The sequence below is a fragment of the Chanodichthys erythropterus genome, chromosome 20, assembly GCF_024489055.1.
Source record: "Chanodichthys erythropterus isolate Z2021 chromosome 20, ASM2448905v1, whole genome shotgun sequence".
NCBI classification, from domain to species: Eukaryota; Metazoa; Chordata; class Actinopteri; order Cypriniformes; family Xenocyprididae; genus Chanodichthys; species Chanodichthys erythropterus.
Window position 1 is genome coordinate 1,430,283 of NC_090240.1, and position 20,616 is coordinate 1,450,898.

The window sequence follows — 20,616 nt, forward strand, 5'->3', positions numbered from 1 at the left end:
GTATATAACTAATGACACTCGAGACACACTCGGTGTGTCATCGACAGTTATATAGTGTTAGGGGCGGGGCTATGCTGGGGGGACGATGTGCGTCATTAGACCCCCGTTTTAGCTCCGCCCAAAAAATCCTGAGCAGAGACTTGGTGAAAACGCTCTAACTTCACAATTAAGAATTACTCAATTCACAGACTTTGTAATGTGTTTCAGCAATACATTTGTAACATTTATAAAGTGTTTAGAAAGAATTCTCAGAATTGACTTTACAGGGACTTTAAGTCAAGATGGATTTTCTATATAAGGAAATTATATAAGATAGTTAGTCTTGTTTCCTGGGGGATCTAAATTAAGTGCATTTTACTTGAAAATGATCAATATCTGCCAGTGTGGTAATAAAAATAATCTTAATGCAAGTGGAAAACAAGATTATTCAGAGTATCTATTACTAAGTGCAAATTTACAGTAGCTTCACCCAAAAATGTCAGACTAGGTTAAAATTAACACATGTTCTTGTGGCTGCAGTGGTGTAGGCAGTAGTGTGTTGGGTGCAGAGAATTAACTTGTGATGCAGTTGACTGGGTTTGAATCTGCCTTCTGCTAAGTTTGCTATTCTCCCTTTTCCCATTCCATATCACACCAGAAAGGCATTTATTTTCAATAAAAATGAAGAAAATGTTCTAAAAGTGCAAGTAAATTACCTAACGCGTGTTTAATAATGATAAAATCATTTAAACTCTTATTATTGCATGCTGTTAAATTATTTAAATAATTATTTTTTCTTATTTATTTGCATGTGGGATACCATGAAAATGATTTTTTTGTGTGTGTGTGTCTGGTGAGATTAATGGCAAAAAAACCTATTTAATTAGTATTTATATGAAAATGTAGGGCTGGACGATTAATCGAAAAGTAATCGAAACCGAAATTCAGAACCGCTAACCTGTCGAGTCAGTGGCTTAAAAGCAACATGGAGGTGAACGCCAGTTCAACACATAGTGATGGCGCGTGAGCGGTGAGCCTTGCGACTTCACCAGGTCTTCACTAAACTTTGTCAGTTGTATGTGTATTACGGTTCGCAAGTTTAGACAATCAATTGATTAGACGATTGAGATGTGTATTATTATATTGAGCTACCGCGCTCGAGCAGAAATCTGCAAGAAATGTTACAAACCATAGATAAAATAACTGCTGATAGTGAGCTATTATGTCAGATCACTCTTTCAATAGGAAAATATATCCCACCGTTAATAGTCAATCATATTTACAATACAAATCTTGTCAGTGAACTATGGCAAAAAAGATTAAAGGGCAAAAAATAAATAAATAATAATAATAATAATAATAATAATCGTAATCGAGGTAGAATGTTCAGTTAATCAAGGTTTTGATTTTAGGCTATAATCGTCCAGCCCTATGAAAATGTGATCTTTAATTGTTAAAAAAAAGTCACAATGCAAAAAATCGCAATAGTCTTTAACCAAAATATAATTTCATATAAATAGCTTCTTTTAATTTTGGTGTACAATATGACAAGTTCTTGATAGGTTTCTTGATATTCAACCTTGTAACCTGCACATTTTTAAAGGTAAACTTTTTCTGGTGGTTTGTTTTATGGCTAACTTTTAGGATGAAAATCTTGCGTCCCTCGTGGGGAAGTTTGGAAGAGATGAGTGGGAACTGATCGCAGGCTACCTACCTGTGAGTGATTTCTAATTTAAAGTGTTAATTCATAAATATTGAAGTGTTTATTTGTATGTTTGTGGTTGTACATATTCAAGAAATTTTGGGAACTATGGAATTATATATTATTGCAGGGGCGCTCTGCACAGGACTGTAAATACAGATTCACAGTTGTCTTAGACCCAGAGCTCATTAAAGGAACCTGGACCAAAGAAGAAGATGAAAAGGTGAGCATTAATTGGTATATTTATTAGACTTGAAGTATCAGGGCTGGACAAAAGGGCACGGTTTTGTGTCACTTGCCCTCCATTTTAATTTTATGGCATTAATTGAGTGCCACATTTTGCTTCTGTGTTATCAGACAACCACACCATTGCACAAAATGCATGGAGCACATGCAGCTTTGTAACGAAGTGGGCATATCAAGTGTGCTGTTCATGGATATCCTCATTCTTTTCTAAGAAGTATTATCTTGAAGGTGCCAAAATGGAAAGCTGTCTAACTGTTGTCTTCTCTTTCTGTAGCTCATTCAGCTGGTGTCTTTGTATGGTGACAAGAAGTGGAGCACAATTGCAAAGCACCTAAAAGGTCGAAGGGGCAAACAGTGCAGAGAACGGTGGCATAATCACCTTGACCCTTCTGTGATTAAGACACCCTGGACAAAAGAGGAGGATCTTCTGATCATAAAATACCATTGTGTTCTGGGATCTCGTTGGGCACAAATTGCAAAGTTTCTCCCTGGAAGGTAATTTAGAACTTAAAGAAATGTTTAGATTTTTAAAGTCGTGTTTGTATTGTTAAAATATATCGGTATTGTTATGGTTAGTGTTAAATAGTCTTATAGTATTGTCATTTATTGTATCTTTATTTGTAATTACTGTTATAATTGTTATATACAGTTATATGAACTTAGTACTCAGAAAGCATTTGGTAATGTTTGATAGGACTGATAATTCCATAAAGAACCATTGGTATTCAACCCTAAAGCGTAAAATGGACAAGGGCACCTATAAGATGGAAGATGTTGATTTGAGTGATCTTGGAATCTACCTGACACAAAAAGAAACATCTGCTTCCACAAGTCACGAAAAGGTATTCTATATATTTACCTTGTACTGTTGTGTAAATATCCAGTTTGTTTAGCACTAGATCTTGCAAAATTCTTAATTTTTGTTAGTTTAGTCTGACTATGACTTTACTGTTGGTGGTTTTGCTCATGAAATGGAGTCTGCTAGTGCTCTTTTACTGTGGTCAGTAGGGCTAGGCGATCTGACGATATTATCGTATATCAACAATATTTCACAAGTGGCCGATGTTGATGTGGCCGATCAGATTATTGACAATGTCAGAAAAAGAATGAAAATGAAAAACCTAGGAAGTTGCCTAATATATTTTACGAAGCCCTGTAGTTACCATAACCATACTAGGGCTGTCACTAACGTATATTTTGGTAATCGAGTAATTGTTCGATTATTCTGACAATTACTCAAGTAATCGAATGTCCCTCCCCCTCTGGGTGCGGGCGTTGAGCCAGAGACGGATGCGCTCAGTGCTTGGCATTTATTACAGCTATTCAGTGTTTTCAACCACATGATGTTTATTTTAGGTTTAAGATATTTAAATACACATAAGTATTAGTAACGGTACATTTAGAGTTTGTAAAATATACACTGATGTCCAAGGAAGCTGCAATAATAATCCTTTCCATTATAATTAGATGACGCATTATATTCATATCTGATACATATTACATACTGTGAGTAAGGCAAGCAATTATAAAGTTTACCCTGTTCTTCTCCCAATTCACCGGACACTTACATCCATCCGTGTATTTCGAACGAAGTGGATGTATTCATGCGTTGTAAATCCGACACATCTATTCTTTGAACCGCAGCATAAACAAAAATGGCGCACCCATAGTGCGTATAGCTCAACTGCTAACGCGAACATTATAAAGTTCCACTCCAAAACATTAACTTACACATATGGCTTAAAAAATAAATATATAATGGCAATAACACAATAATAATTGATTCAAGTAAAGTATCAAAAGCAAGTAATTGTATGGTTTTATTGAACAAAACTGTCAAAATACATCATGTATTGAATTGTACAACTAATGTTCTTTATGTAATATAACAAATGCCTGCAGAGGGCGCCAGCGACCTTGACTATTGTTTTTACCCTTTAAAACACCTTGATACTTGACTGTAACCCTGTTCCTTGAAAATGCGGGAACGAGAAGCTGCGCTTTATTCAGTGCTATGGGAAACGTTTTTAGTGGTGACCAGCTGTGAATATGTGTATAAAACGTCAATCAAATTGACCTAGATTTTCGATAGCCTTGATCGCGATATCATCAGAATGCGTCAGGTCAGAGGCTATAATTAGATGAACCACAGGTGCAACTGCAGGATATTTTGTCTGAAGAGCAGTCCTGGGAGATCTCAGTGCGGCAATGAAGTGCAGCTTCTCGATCCCGCCTTTTCAGGGAATGGGCTACAGTCAAGTAACCCGGGGCATTCCCTTTCAAAGGCTACACTCGAGCTACGCTTTATTAAGCATTATGAGAAGGAGAATACCCATGCCGTGTCACTGTGTGTCCGGACCCCCAGGGTGTGAAGTGTAAGTCACATTAACACAGAGAGTCTCAGACACTAGACGCGAGAGCCCAGACTAACATGAATTATTGTTATAGCAATAAGAAAAAACATTTTCAGAGTTAACAGCTTGTCAGAAACTGACTCTAACTGTTCAAAGGAGGTCTCAACCAGGCCCTCTAGGACTATAGCTAGGTCCCATGAAGGGATCCTGGTTCTAGAAGGAGGCCTCAGCCGCCTAGCTCCACGAACGAAGTGTGTGAGCAGGACATGCTTCACCAAGGGAACCCCATCAATCACAGCGTGGCAAGCCGAAAGAGCGGCCACATAAACCCTGAGAGTGGCGGGGCATGTCCCTGTTGATAATTTCTCTTGCAGAAAGTCAAGAACTGTAGCAATCTGTCAGTTAACTGGATCTGCATTATGTGCAGTACACCACCTTTCAAAGACACCTTATTTGTTGGCATAACTTGATCTAGTGGAGGGAGCCCTAGCACTTAAAATGGTCTCAATAACATCAGGTGAAAGCCCTGTGTCCCTCAGTTGGTTCCCCTCAGGGGCCAAACATGAAGGTACCACAACTCCGGCCAGGGATGAAATATTGTCCCCTGCGTCTGAGACAGAAGGTTCCTCCTCTTCGGTATCGCCCATGGCGAGCCATCGAGGAGAGATATTATCTCCGAGAACCATATTCTGTTTGGCCAATGTGGCACTTTCAGTAAGAGGTGAATGCCTTGTTGGCGAACTCTGCCTAGAACTCCTGGGAGCATAGAAACTGGAGGAAAGGCATACAGGCGCATCCTGGGCGATCACACGAGTGGATGCATGGATCAGGTGACAAAGCGGGAAATGGGGCAGGACCCTTCTCCTGCTTGTCAGCTAAATCCATTCTCGAGCTCCACGATCATACTGTGGGTGCTGGCCCCTTGGAAGTACGCTAGATGAGCACGGAGCATTTTAACTGTGAACAGCTCACAATGCTCGCACTCACCCTGTTCCAATGCAAGGGCGACTTTTCTTTTCTTTCCCACCGCAGAAACCACCACAGGTTCATCAATGCCGTCAAAATGATTCATTTTTCTATTTTTATTGATCACAAAGTAGATAAGGAAAACTAGGATGCCGGGTGTATTCAGAGCGCCGCCATTACTGTTTACAGTGCATGGAATGGTGCGCTGTGATTGGTTGAGCGGATATACATTCTGCAGAGAAGGGAGACTGGCGTTTTTTGTGGTTTGGAAAGAAAGGGAGAAAACATGACAGAATAACATGACGTATAGTGCATTTTGTGCAAAATTAATAAATGACTTTAATTATTAATAAAAGGCATTTATCGCATTTATCGCATATATATATATGATTGCTTTTTCACTTGTGTGACAGAGATGAAAAAGGAATGAGAGAGAAAGATTTGGCAGGCAGTGCACAGAAACTAACTCCTAACAAAGGGAAAGAAAGAGCTTGAACAGAGCTTGTCACACATGCTTCAAAGAATGGGCTTTGAAGACAAAAGTCCTGCAGACGCACATGTGGTTAATCTAATTATAGGGTTCCCTAGCTCCCGAGCTCGTGAATCAGTATATAGTGTACATGAATTCGGGCACTGGTAAGGACAGTAAAAGATGCTGGTTCACTACACATTGGGACACTTATGACTCTATTTCCAGCGACGTGACAACGTCCTCATTGTACATCACTACTGGTATTTATGAACAACAACAGAGCTGATATTTTCTGACATTACTTGTAATGTTATTTAAAGTACATTATGATTAATTATTTGCTTGTTATATATGCGTGCAACATTTTAGCCGTGAATAAATTATAAATGTTAGATTATGCTAGATTATGTTCATTACCTGTCTAGCTATGTATGTTTTATGATGAAATATAATAAATTTAAATAATAAATAAATAAAATATAATTATGTGTAGTGAGTTGGCTGACGTGATTCAAGTTTTGCGCTTCATAACTTAAGTTAAAGGTGTCGAAGAACATGTTTTCAAAAGATGTAATATAAGTCTTAAGTGTCCCCTGAATGTGTCTGTGAAGTTTCAGCTCAAATTACCCCATAGTTTTTTTTTTGTTTTGTTTTTTTAACTGCCTATCATTATAAATGCGCCGATTCAGGGTACGCAGCCCCTTTAAATCTCGTGCTCCACGCCCCAGGAGCTTGTGCTTGCCTTAAACACCATAAACAAACTTTACACAGCTAATATAACCCTCAAAATGGATCTATACAAAGTGTTTGTCATGCAACATGTCTAATCGCGTAAGTATAGTATTTATTAGGATGTTTACATTTGATTCTGAATGAGTTTGATAGTGCTCCGTGGCTAAAGCTAACATTACACACTATTGGAGAGATTTATAAAGAATGAAGTTGTGTTTATGAATTATACAGACTGCAAGTGTTTCAAAAATTAAAATAACAACAGTCTTGTCTCCGTAAATACAGTAAGAAATTATGGTAACTTTAACCACATTTAACAGTACATTAGCAACATGCTAACGAAACATTTAGAAAGACAATTTACAAACATCACTAAAAATATCATGATATCAATGATCATGTTATTATTGCTCCATCTGCCATTTTTCGCTGTTGTCCTTGCTTGCTTACCTAGTCTGTTGATTCAGCTGTGCACATCCAGACATTAATACTGGCTGCCCTTGTCTAATGCTTGAACCTGAGCTGGCATATGCAAATATTGGGGGCGTACACCCCGACTGTTACATAACATTCGGTGTTATGTTGAGATTCGCCTGTTCCTCGGAAGTTGTTTAAACAAATGAGATTTATATAAGGAGGAAACAACAACTCCCTTGTTTTCATGGTGCATTATGGGACTTTTTAGGGAGTGAACGTTTCAGTGCCCTGGAAGGATTCTGTGATTGAGACAGCCCTTAAAATGGTCGACTCCCTGGTCAGGGCCGATACCGATCCGATATTCAAGTAATAATAAAAAAAAGTGCTAAATTTGCCTAATAACCTGTATGCCTCACTATGTGGAAGAAACTGGGATCATTCTTTTGTGCAAGGTATCAGGCTTGATTTAAACATTACTTTCCTAAATTCATAAAACAAAATAACAAACAGACACAAATGTAGTGAATTATTTATTAAATAATTGTGCATTAGTGCAACAACTGTAAATAAACCAATAGCTTCACTAGCTTGGTAGACATTCAAAATAAACAGTCCAGCTGACTCCTTCATCCATGACTCATGGCTTGTTTTTCATGAATGTTTGAGTCATTCATGACATAAACTAAATATATTTATATATAAATATAGGCTTTACTATAAAATTAAAAGACATTTCTTTTAGTTTTTTTTAATGAGGCAGCAACATATGATAGATGGGGCAGAACAAAAAATGTTATTAACAATCTTTTATTGCTCAAAAGTATTATAATATGACCGGCTCCCACACAGGAGTGCGTTTCCCGAAACCATTGTTAGTCAACTATGGTCATAAGTCCCATTAAACTCTATTATTAACGACGGAACTTGCAAAACGCACCACAGAGCGACACAAAGCAATTATGCGCATCCCATGTGTAGAATGTTTGGGCATTTTTGGGGCCCTTAACATGCTCAAAAACTCTTGAAACTTTGCACACACATCCGAATCGTCAGCCATCAGGGCCGGGCAGAAGCTGGTACCCGGGCGTGGCAGGGGGGCTTGACAGTGCCCTCTTGAACGGTGTCTAAAAACTTGGTCCATATATCAAACACACTTACACGTATTTGTATGAAACTCGGTACACATGTAGACCTCAACGGGCCCAACAACTTTCATGCTCTAAGTTATACGTCACCTCAACAGGAAGTCAGCTATTATGGGTTGTTTGGAAAACGCATCCTCTGGAATTTGATAGACTCCTCCTTGGTGATTAATCCAATCACCACCAAACTCTGTCAGCTTGAAGTCAAGACACTAAGGATGCTAAAGTGGCGAGGCAACAAATTTATGGCGAGAAAAGGGAAACAGGAAATATATAACGTCTGCATACATTGATTGCTTTTTATGAAACTTCACCTCTGTGTTCATTATAGGATGCTGATCACATGGATGTGACTATTGTGAGTCAAATTTATAGCACAACCAATTGGCAGCAGGAAGTGTCACTTTCAAAATGCTTTGAGATCACCCTCTTTTTTTTTTTTCTTCTTTTTTTTTTACCCTTTTTGTTTCAAACTTCATCAGTGTAATGTCAATACACAGCAGATATAGACCTGTGAAAAGAATCGTGATATCTCAATTTTCGTTTTGGATGTTTTTGAGACACTTGACATGCCTCAAATTGCATGAAACTCGATACGTCAGAGATGTCAACCAGTAGATATGGGCAAAACCGTAGAAACAGGCGGGGAGGAGGTCTCACACACACACACACAGACGTAGACTCTCTCTCTCTCTCTCTCTCTGTCCTAACCCCCCTACCCCCTTTTTTTAACAGAGGAGAGTGTTTTCTAGACATGGCCATTAGAGAAGGTCATGTGCTGTGTTTAATGCAAATATAATGTATGATGCATATGTCTTTAAATTAATTATTTATTGATTTATTTATTTAAATGTATTAAAAACGCTATTTAAGTACATTTCACATGATTTTATAAAAGTGTCTATTTACAATAAACTTGCACAAGTGAGCAGAAAAATCTAGACCATACTATTACCTGAGACTGATATTAAAGTTGTCTTTGCAGGTTCTGTGATTTAGCTATTAATTAATTTTATAATTTTATTTTTTCATTGTATACCACACATATTGAAATTAACTGAAAGCATGCTTTTGGTGCATAGGATTGGTGCACAAACAATAGCTCAGGGCAATGTTAGTGCTGGGCGGTATACCGGTTCATACCGAATACCAGTATTTATTTTTGTTATGATATGAATTTTGATGATACTGCAATACCAGTATGTGCCGCTTAACCAATGTTCAAAACGCGGCGCAGCCCGTCACTGTTTGAGGGGGTCACGTTTCACTGTTGCACTGTAGTGAGAGCACAGCTGAGATCACATCACAGCCTATGGTAAGCCTAAAGCCTCATTCACTATTACCCAAGTTATCCACTTATATTGTTCACTTGAAAGAGTGAATGAAAGAGAGTGAGTGAATTCGGACAGCCGTTGTGTATACATCGGCTGTACACTCGTTATTGCAGTGCAATGTGAGATTGAATAAATGCACTCAATAACGTTCACTATGGTTTCGGACACCACTACAAATGGCTGTCGTTTCAAATAATGTCCTATTTGAGGTTATAGGGGGCGATTTCGGATTCAGCCCTTGATTACAGCGGAGAATTTAAACTTCACGCGGCGTGCGAGATAGAGCGTTTCTGTGCGGATAAGCTTAACAACGTTTTCCACATGTTTAAGTGTGTTTAAGTTTTTAAGGACCCATTTCATATACCCTAGTGCTCTAAACATGAACTAGTAGTGTGCATGCGCACATATTTCATCACGTCTTCTTCAAATGAAATGTTACGTTATGCAAAGGATACTGACCTGTACGTCTGATCATGACCGCGATGCAAAGTTGGGTTATTCTGCTACACAGAAGACGATGTAAGTTAATAAATAGACTGACAATTCAAAGAAGAACGTACAAAAATGTAATTGCTTTATTCTTTGTGTGTTAAACTTACATTTGTCATTTGTTCAGAGACTGTAGTGCTCTTAAATGTACTGAAAATATCCTTAGACAGTTTAAATGTTCTTCCGCGTTTCTCCCTCATTTTGGCAGTTTGTTGTTTTATATATATATATATATATATATATATATATATATATATATATATATATATATATATATATATATATATATATATATATATGCTGTGACACTAAAACGGTAATAAAAACCGAACCGTAAGTAATCTGAACCATTACACCCCTAGTAAATATGTACATAATAATAATAATAATAATGATGATAATAATAATAGTAATAGTTATACATAATAAATATGTATTACTGGCCCCAACTAATTATTCTAGAAATAAATTAATTCAACAAAGGTAATCTCTTTTACTACATATTTTTGATGGTTCAAATGTATACTCTACATGTTTGACCATTTATGAACTATCATTCACTATATGTTGTTGTAGTAATGACAATGTTCTTAGGTGTAGGAAGGAAGGGGACAGGGTCGACGTTCAACTGCTGACTGATCTTTATTTCAATAAATTCAAACGTCAAACAAAAACTGTGCAACGCACAACAGTAAAACAAAATAATCCACAAAGGGCTTCACTCCAGTCTCGGCATATACAATCCACAATGGGCTTCACTCCAGCAGTGTTGTCGTGCACCAGCGGCTCAGTCAGCAGTTCCCCTCTCTCTCACCGACTCCTGCTTCTCGCTGCGTTTTAACCGGTCTCCGCGCCAATTACTGAAATGAGAAACAGGTGTTACTGATTTACATTTAACCCGTTCGCTCACCAAAGATCTCCCGATGCTCTCTCCCGCTGCAGACCTCGCTGATCCAAACGGCGTTGTGAAAGCTGTCTTTTCTTTGGATAATGGCGACAAGGGGATCTGCCAATACCCTTTCGTTAAGTCCAGTGTCGAATAAAATCTAGCCGTACCTAGCCGGTCAAGCAACTCGTCCACCCGAGGCATTGGATGCGCGTTGAATTTCAACACTGCGTTCACCTTGCGGTAGTCCACACAAAATCGAACTGAGCCGTCCGTCTTGGTAACCAAAACTATCGACTCTTCTATTACTCCCATTTCAAGCATAGCCCCTAATTCTGCCTGAACTACGTTTTTTCTTGTGTTCAGGCAATCTATACGGCCGGCTGCGAACCACCACGCCCGGCTCTGTCTCGATGTGGTGCTGAATGAGGGTTGTACTGCCCGGTAGGGGAGAAAACACGTCGGCAAATTCTGCTTGTAACTTAGATAAATCAGTGAGCTGTGAGGGCGAGAGGTGATCTCCCCTGGGTGCCAGAGCGAGGGACTGTTTTTTGATATTAGCCTCTGGCCCGAGATCATCCTCTCCGCTAATCACTGTTGCCAGCATCACTGATTCCGCCTCATTCCATTTTTTAAGGAAATTGAGGTGGTAAATCTGATGTGCTCCCCTCCTATCGGAACGCACAACCTCATAATCGAGCTCGCCCACTTGCCTTGTAACCACAAATGGTCCTTGCCACTTTGCAAGTAATTTCGAACTTGAAGTGGGAAGCAATACAAGTACTTTATCTCCCGGTGAAAATTTGCGTAAGTTAGTTCCTCTGTCATACAGCTGGCTCTGTCTGTGCTGGGCTTGTAACAAATTCTCCATAGACAGCCGCCCCAATGTGTGGAGTTTTGTTCTCAAGTCCAGCACATACTGAATTTCATTTTTGGCCTGAGATGGTCCGTCCTCCCAAGTCTCCCTTAGGACGTCTAATACCCCGCGGGGCTGGCGTCCAAAAAGAAGCTTGAAGGGGGAAAACCCCGTGGAGGCTTGTGGGACTTCTCGCACTGCAAATAACAGAGGTTCCAACCACTTATCCCAATTTTTGGCGTCCTCTTGAACGAATTTACAAATCATGTATTTAAGCATGCGATTAAACCGTTCAACCAGCCCGTCCGTTTGTGGGTGAAAGACGCTGGTACGAACGGATTTAATGCCCAACGCCGTGCCTTGATCAGTGAGGATTTCTTTCGGAATCCCCACTCTGGAGATTAAACTAAACAGTGCATCCGCAACACTTAGCGGAAATGTTGCGGAGCGGCACTGCTTCAGGATATCGCGTTGCATAATCCACAATGACTAATGCAAAGCGATGCCCTCTTGCTGATCGCTCTAATGGCCCGATGAGGTCCATACCAATTCTTTCGAAGGGGACCTGCATTAATGGGAGGGGGGCGCAACGGCCCTTTTGGGGAGGCCGGTGGTGTCAGTCCTTTTGTCTGAGTGTCTTGGGTCACTCGATACAACCCCATACTCACAGTTCAATGAATGATAAATGAAATGATAAACTTAATGTCGTTAAACTGAATGTATGAAGGAAACTGCTGAAGTAACTACAACATTAAAGGGTTAGTTCACCCAAAAATTAAAATAATGTCATTTATTACTCACCCTCATGTCGTTCCACACCCGTAAGACCTTTGTTCATCTTTGGAACACAAATTATCTGAGATCCGAGTCACTGATTCGATTCGCAAAGCTCTGAAGCAGTGTTTTGAAATCGGCCCATCACTATATTGTTAAAGTCATTATTTTGTTTTTTTGGCAGACAAAAATATTCTCATCACTTTATAATATTAAGTTAGAACTACTGTTTAACTGTTTAAATATGTTAGTACCTTTATGGATCTTGAGAGAGAAAATGTCATTGCTTTGAATGCAGGCCTCACTAAGCCATCAGATTTAATCAAAAATATCTTAATTTGTGTTCTGTCTTACGGGTGTAGAACGACACAAGGGTGAGTAATAAATGACATTTTTGGGTGAACTAACCCTTTAACAACACTGACAAAAGGGCGTTCAGTTTATCAATCAGATGCGCATTAAAGTTGCGTTCGTTACTATAGCAACAGTAGAAATCCAGCGTGTTTTAGTGAATACTAATGAAAAAAAAATTAGACTTATGTTTAAAAAAACTTTGAAATGTCAGGTTTTAAATCGTCTAAGTCAAATCGAAAACAAATATTCTCTGTTTATATAATCTGTATGAAAAGAGAGCCATGTCAGAAGTCTGTGATTCAGCTCATTATCCGCTAATGCGACCACGCCCATGGAGCCAGCGCTATTCAGAGGCAAATTCTGAGTCAATACTTGTATGCATTGTCCCAATCGTGTATTTATTGTCTTGAAAAGTGTTTTGAATAGCCATAGTTAGCGATCTCTGGCCTCTGTTAGTTCGGTTAGTTCCTGGATTGCCTATTCTTCTTTAGCAGGCATTTGTGGACTAAAGGTGCACAGAGCGCCCTCCGGTTGCAAGTATGAATTGAAAACACAGTATCCAGCACTCATAGTGATTGTAATAATATTTCACAGTATTGCTGTTTTTCTGTATGTTTGATTTACACCATGATGAGCTTTGAGACATGATCACAGAGTGTTTTTTCACAGCCTACCTGTCTGAAAGAGCTCATTATTTATGCAGGTCATTAGAGCTCTTTATGCGATTCTTTTGTCTTCTCAGAAGAGAATCACCCATTATTCATGATGATTCATGCCTCCACGCATACTGTGTTTCTTGACCAAAGATGTTTTAGAAAATTTAAATCTCTTTATTGTTTTATATGAAGGAGTAGGAAGGATATTTTTTACATAATTTTGAAGCAAATACTCTAGTCTACAATCTCCAATACCCAGAAGTCTTGTGAACACATATATAATATTTTTTTGTGGCCTTATTTCAGTGACTTAAGTTTTTTGTTTTTTCAATAACCACACATAAACGTTTTTCCATCAAAAATACAAACATGTACATACATGTTTCTCACATATTATGGTAGCCTAGTTTGTGCTGAATACAGTTTAATGACACTTTTTCCATTAATTAACAACTGAAAAAAGCACAAATGTCAGGGCATGTCAAAACTTCTCCAGGCCCCAAATCAGCCTCAGACTCCAGAGGGTTAAAGTTATGTAGCATCATTAAGAACTAACATGAACTAACATTAAAAATGGACAAAAGTTTGTTGTTGTTGTTTGTTTGTTTGTTGCCCTTTCTCTCTGACCTCCTGAAGGCCGCTGTGTAAATCTTACCCTGACTAAGACACATTGAGGGAAGCATTTCAATAACCCTATGAATGCATATTAAAATGCACAATGAATCGCACCAAATTTTAATATCGTATCGAATCGTTCTTAATTTTCAAAAATCGTTCTTGAATCGAATTGAACACCTATGAATCATTAATCGAATTGAATCGCTGTATACCCAAAGATTCCTGCCCTAGTTATGATGCAATTTCACATGCTTCCGTAATTTTTTTGCGTTAAAATATTTTAACGCATTAAGGATTTTGTATTACTCGCATGCGTTAACGCGTTAACGTTGACAGCCCTAATATATTAATACGCTTATATTTCTTCAATAAATTAATCAAAGAATGAACACAACATGCAGTTTTTAAATGAAGGTTTTTATTATGAAGGGGAAACAAAATCCAAACCCACATGGCCCTGTGTGAAAAAGTGCTTGCCCCCTAAACCTAATAACTGGTTGGGCCACCCTTAGCAGCAACAACTGCAATCAAGCATTTGCGATAACTTGCAATGAGTCTGTTACAGCACTGTGAGGAATTTTGGCCCACTCATCTTTGCAGAATTGTTTTAATTCGGTTTTTGAGCATGAACCGCCTTTTTAAGGTCATGCCACTGCATCTCAATAGGATTGAGGTCAGGACTTTGACTAGGCCACTCCAAAGTCTTCATTTTGTTTTTGAAGTCCATTCAGAGGTGGACTTGCTGGTGTGTTTTGGATCATTGTCCTGCTGCAGAACCCAAGTTGGCTTCAGCTTGAGGTCACCAACAGATGGCCGGACATTGTCCTTCAGGATTTTTTGGTAGAATTCATGGTTCCATTTATCATAGCAAGTCTTCCAGGTCTTGAAGCAGCAAAACAGCCCCAGACCATCACACTACCACCACCATATTTTACTGTTGGTACGATGTTCTTTTTCTGAAATGCTGCATTACATTTACGCCAGACGTAATGGGACACACACCTTCTAAAAAGGTGTCCACAGAGTATTTTCCCAAAAGTCTTGGGGATCATCAAGATGTTTTCTGGCAAAACTGAGACGAGCCTTTATGTTCTTTTTGCTCAGCAGCAGGTTTCGTCTTGGAACTCTGCCCTGCAGGCCATTTTTGCCCAGTCTCCTTCTTATGGTGGAGTCATTAACACTGACCTTAACTGAGGCAAGTGAGGCCTGCAGTTTTTTGGATGTTGTTGTGGGGTCTTTTGTGACCTCTTGGATGAGTCGTCGCTCTTGGGGTAATTTTGGTCAGCCAGCCACTACTGGGAAGGTTCACCACTGTTTCATGTTTTTGCCATTTGTGGATAATGGCTCTCACTGTGGTTCGCTGGAGTCCCAAAGCTTTAGAAATGGCTCTATAACCTTTTCGAGACCTTGTGATAGATCTCAATTACTTTCTTTCTCATTTGTTCCTGAATTTCTTTGGATCTCAACATAGCTTTTGAGAATCTTTTGGTCTACTTCACTTTGTCAGGCAGGTCCTATTTAAGTGATTTCTTAAATTGCAAACAGGTGTGGCAGTAATCAGGCCTGGATGTGGCTAGAGAAACTGAACTCAGGTGTGATAAACCACAGTTAAGTTATGTTTTAACAACAGGGAGCAAGCACTTTTTCACACAGGGCCATGTGGGTTTGGATTTTGTTTTCCCTTCATAGTAAAAAACTTAATTTAAAAACTGCATGTTGTGTTTACTTGTGTTATCTTTGATTCATATTTAAATTTCTTTGATCTGAAACATTAAAGTGTGACAAGCATGCAAAAAAAATAAAAAGAATCAGGAAGGGAGCAAGCATTTTTCACACCCCTGATTTTATTCACAACCCTCGGCATGGCCCTTGCTGAGTTTGGATTTGACAACCCTGGTTAAGATTAGGGATGGGCATTTTTCCAAAATATTGTATTTGAATATTTGGGCTCGTAAAAAAAAGGAATATTCGAATATTTGTTTATTTAAATTACCTTAAACAAGAAGGACTTTATTTATTTTTTTTTATTCATCAAGAGCTTGTAACCATTTCTGAACAAGTTTATGATTAGGGCAATATACACAACAAGCTTACGTTATATCTTAAGCTTTTTCTTTAAGTTTAAAGCATTAAACAATTTCTTCAAACTAGAAAAACGTTAATAAAGCAGACAATATGATAACGATAACCATATAGGCTACTGTCTCGAGTGTATTATCGTACAAAACGTACATAATACACTCGAGACAGTAGCCTATATGGTTATCGTTATCATATTGTTTCACATGTTCATGTTGAGAAAAACAATAATATTATCCACATGCTCGGGTAAGAAAACGAGCCGCGCTGACAGACGTTGCAGAAACAAGATAATGATAATACATAATGGCATGCTAAGCTACTTTTCAATCAGTAGCACTTTGTGTTTTCTGTTTGTAAATATGTCTTCCTCGATGAAATTTAAAGGAATCATATGTCTCAAAATCATTTTGCTATCAGATAAGTTATCTTCTCGGCTCACTTTGGGTATAGCTGTGCTTAGCCTACCTGTCATGAATGCATTGATGGACAGCTGTGTTTCCTCATTTCATATGCTTTCTCATTATGGTGGTGATATTATGATAACCCTGTTTCATTAATTCATTTAATCAAAAGTAATTCCATTGTGTCAGATAATTTTCATCCAAGTAATTCCAAACTTCACGAGGCAGACAACAACATTATGTGACGATCAAATTCAATAAACTTGTTAAAAACACTCCACAGCGCCACCCGGTGCATTTAGTCATAACTGCGAGTTTTAGTGCTTAGGATTTATCATGGATTCACTGCATTTACGGCCAGCAAAGCAACATAGTAAAATTCGAATAGTATTTTTATTTTTTGAATATTAATTACAGGTGGAATATTTGAATATTCAACTATTTGTGCACACCCCTAGTTTAGATATTGATTTAGATGGCAACAAAGTTTCCTCATATCTAATTTTATATTAATCACTAACCCATCTGCTCTTTATAGTGGATAACCTGAGGAGATTTAGATCAGCTCAGACTCTGAAAACCGCACTGGAAAAGTCACCCATGATACACATGCCATATAATAATATTTAGGACAAATGTAGGATAAATCTACTTAACTGCTGACATTGGCCACTTTTCCACCTTCGGGCCAAACGGTTCTAAGAACGTTAAGGAACAGTTCCAGTTGTATTTCTACTTGAGCTTGTTTTAGCACAGCACGATTAGAAACTTTCTCGGCCCGGACTTCTCAGCACCTTGCTAGTAGAATGCAGTTATGTCGTGATGTTGCCAGTCAGGATTGCTCACTCGTCAGTTGCCTGGCTACCAATTTCTCTGTAGTTGGCTAAAAGCTCTATTTTGAGCAACATAAACAAAAATTAATAATAAAATGAAATAAAATGTAAACTCTTGCAAGGCAAAGGTAAAGTTTGGCCCGACTGTGGAAAAGTGGCTATTGTAATTGGAATAGGTTAGAAATAAATGTTTACCTACACTTGTAATTTTAATGTTTAATTTTAATTCACAGTCAAAAAGTACAGTGGAGCCATTGCCCAAGGTGAAAGAGATGAAGAGGGCAGCTTTAGAAAAAAAACTGAAGGCCAACAGTCCACCCCTCTATCCATGTTCAGCTTCACCCTCTATCTCCAGAAGTCCCTTCATTGTTGAGTCACAACATAAAGCATTTGTAGATGATGTTTTGCAAATGATTGCCGAGGACATGCTACCGCTCAACTTTACTGAAGGTTCTGGGTTTCGTAAGTTCATGACTTCAATGGGTCCTCAATACCCACAGCTCTCACAGCACACGATAGCTTCACAACTATATAATGCTGTGGAGAAAACCATCAAGCCACAGCTGATCCAACAGCTCAGGAACTGTGTATCTTTGGTTGGAGGCCATAATGTTATTCACATCACTGCTGATATTTGGGCTAGTGAACATATAGAGCCACTTCTTGCCATTCAGATGCACTTTCTTGATGAAGACTGGAACGTTCACAGGCCGACTGTGGCTTTTCGCCATTTGCAGTGTAATCAGTTTACAACAAAGATTGGAGCAGAAATCGAATCAGTTCTTCTAAGCTATGGGCTTTTCCCCCATAACATTGGTTACAGTATCATCCATGAGGCCAAGAACACTATTGCTACACATGATATTTTCTGTGACTACAAGATCATGTATTCTGCACAGAAGAATGATCCAGATGAAGATGAATTATTGAGTTTTCTTGATGATCAGGTCATCATAGATGATTTCTCTATAGCTGAAATTTCGTCCAGCAAACATCTGGATTGTATTACTACCCTACTGCATTGCGTAATTAAGGAGGCATTGAAGAAGTCCAGAGTTGTTGAGGGTATACTATTTGAGGTACAAAGTGTGGTGTCTTTTTTTCGCCGCAGCACCTACTGGCTTGAGGTTCTTACAAAGAAATGCAAGCTCTCACTATCTGGTACTTACGGCACAAGCAGGTATACCTGGAACTCCACATTCACCATCATCCGTGAAATAATGCAAGAATCAGTATGGAACTTGGTGATGACCCTTTTGAATCAAGCCCGCACAGAGGCAAAAAGCTGCCACATTTGTCCACCGGTGGTTCACGTAACACATGATCAAGTAGTGGACTTTGTTGGCTTACTGGAGCCTTTTGAAGAGGTGGTCCAGGTACTTCAGGAAGACGGTATCACCTTGTCCCTCATCATTCCAACTATCATTGGACTTGATAAAACACTTGAGACCAAGGACACAAAGTTAAGCCTTTTCTGCTCAGTCCTCCGTTCTGGTCTCCGTTCCTACTTCCAACCTATTATTTTGCGAAGAGATTTGATACTAGCCACAGTTCTGGACCCACGAATCAAGCTTCAACCTTTTGACAATGGAAAAGAGAAATTCAAGAGTAGCACACTGTTTACACCTTCCAAATACCGTGCCTCTAAAGTTGTAGAATCAGCATTGAGTGAAACTGCAACCGAAATGAGAGGTGAAAAACCAGAACATGTTGATAGGCAGTCCACTGAGCTGAATCAGTATTTATCAGAGCTCTTGTCTGAGGAAGATGTTTCTGTTCAAACCTTCTGGAAAGAAGCTACCCGCTTCCCTTGCCTACAAAGCATATGCCGCAAATTTTTGGCTGTCCCAGCATCTTCAGGGGGATTTAAAAGACTATTTCCTTTAGCATCCTGTATTGTACGGGCCCGAAGAAGCAGGCTACCGCAGCACACGACAGAACGACTTCTGCTGTACCGAGAGTATCTGAAGAAGGGTAGCAAAAATGCAATGGAATAAATTCTGAGATTTTTGCCTTAAAGGAACTGGGAAAGATATGCAGATATAATGTGTATGCATGTATGTTTTTTTGTTTTTGTTTTATTTTTTTGTTTTTTTTTAATGCAGTGGTTTTTTTTTTTTTTTTGAATTGAGTAACTTTTCATGAGCATGTCACAGACAATAAACCTGAAACTTGAATAATCTTGAAACTACGTTGGTTGTCAAATTGTTGCCGCTGGTTTCTCAAATTGTTGTTTCACATAATTCTGAATGAAGGATAATCTGCTTTTTTACCTGCCTATCAGACTCAAATGTATCTGCTAACACTTTCACCTCTGCATCCTTCTTTTTGGGGGACCAATGGGCACGATGTGTGAGACCCACATAGGATGCTTGTGCATTGCAAGCTTCGACTGGCTATGCAGTTATGATTCTGTCAGTAACGTGAGTGTCGTAAGACACTCATTGTGCAGAAATAAGTGTGAACATTTGGTTAAAGTTGCAGTGAGCGATTTCTTAGAAACACTGTTAATATTTGAAATCAAACCAAACAAACACACCCTTCCCTTTATTGCTCCGCTCACAAAATGCACAAACATGCAATGCTGTTCAAGTCAAGGAAAAACAAAAAAATGAACATACAGTACACTAGATTTTGTACAAGCAGGAGTTGGTTGGAGTTGGTCAAACAATGACACTCAACTGTCCTGTTACTATACCTATCACTACAACAACAGCATATCTTTGGTTCTGTGAAACAGCAAAACCACTGTTACTCACATATGAAACAGAAACAACACAACCTCAGCATCTGTTTTAAGGCCTTCCCGCTTGGGTCTCTCCAATGCTGGGAAGCTTTTCTAATATTAACGCAGGTTCTAAAGCTCTTGCCTTTATTAGAAACCTTATTTTTCCAGTGATATTCTCTTTTGTAATGTCTAGCAGCCATCTCTCTTTCTACAGTCTTTCCATTCTCCCTCTTGCTCACTCTCTCACATCATGAGTGGACACACCCCTACTGCTGATTGGCTACAAGTGTGTTGTGCTGCTCGGTCCGATCCACTTTCAACAGCGTTTCTCAGAAATCTCCTACTGAACCTTTAAACGGTTCACCCAAAAATGAAAATTTCTGTCATTAATAACATCATTAATAATGTAATTAATTGCCCTCATGTTGTTCCAAACCTGTAAGACCTTCGTTCATTTTCGGAACACAAATTAAAATATTTTTGATGAAATCCAAGAGGTTTCTGAACCACACATAGGCAGCAACGTCATTGCTCCTTTCAAGGCCCAGAAAGGTAGTTGTTTAACTAGTTCATGTCAGCAATGAGAATACTTTTT

At 38.8% G+C, this 20,616-nt stretch overlaps 1 protein-coding gene across 11 annotated transcripts in view; it reads left to right on the forward strand.

The window, feature by feature from the left end:
• The window catches only part of mybl2a (v-myb avian myeloblastosis viral oncogene homolog-like 2a), a 62,014-nt gene extending 42,523 nt beyond the window's left edge, over positions 1–19,491 (forward strand). For 9 of the 11 annotated variants that reach the window (XM_067372396.1, XM_067372397.1, XM_067372394.1 and 6 more), the window contains 5 exons: positions 1,624–1,695; positions 1,812–1,904; positions 2,202–2,422; positions 2,622–2,769; positions 17,527–19,491. In XM_067372396.1, coding sequence (XP_067228497.1) covers positions 1,624–1,695; positions 1,812–1,904; positions 2,202–2,422; positions 2,622–2,769; positions 17,527–19,290 — 2,298 coding nt within the window. In that variant the 3' untranslated portion in view covers positions 19,291–19,491. Of the gene's footprint in view, positions 1–1,623; positions 1,696–1,811; positions 1,905–2,038; positions 2,106–2,201; positions 2,423–2,621; positions 2,770–17,526 lie in introns of all 11 variants that reach the window. The other 2 variants (XM_067372403.1, XM_067372404.1) reach the window with 2 other exon arrangements.
• The last annotated feature ends 1,125 nt before the right edge of the window (positions 19,492–20,616 follow it).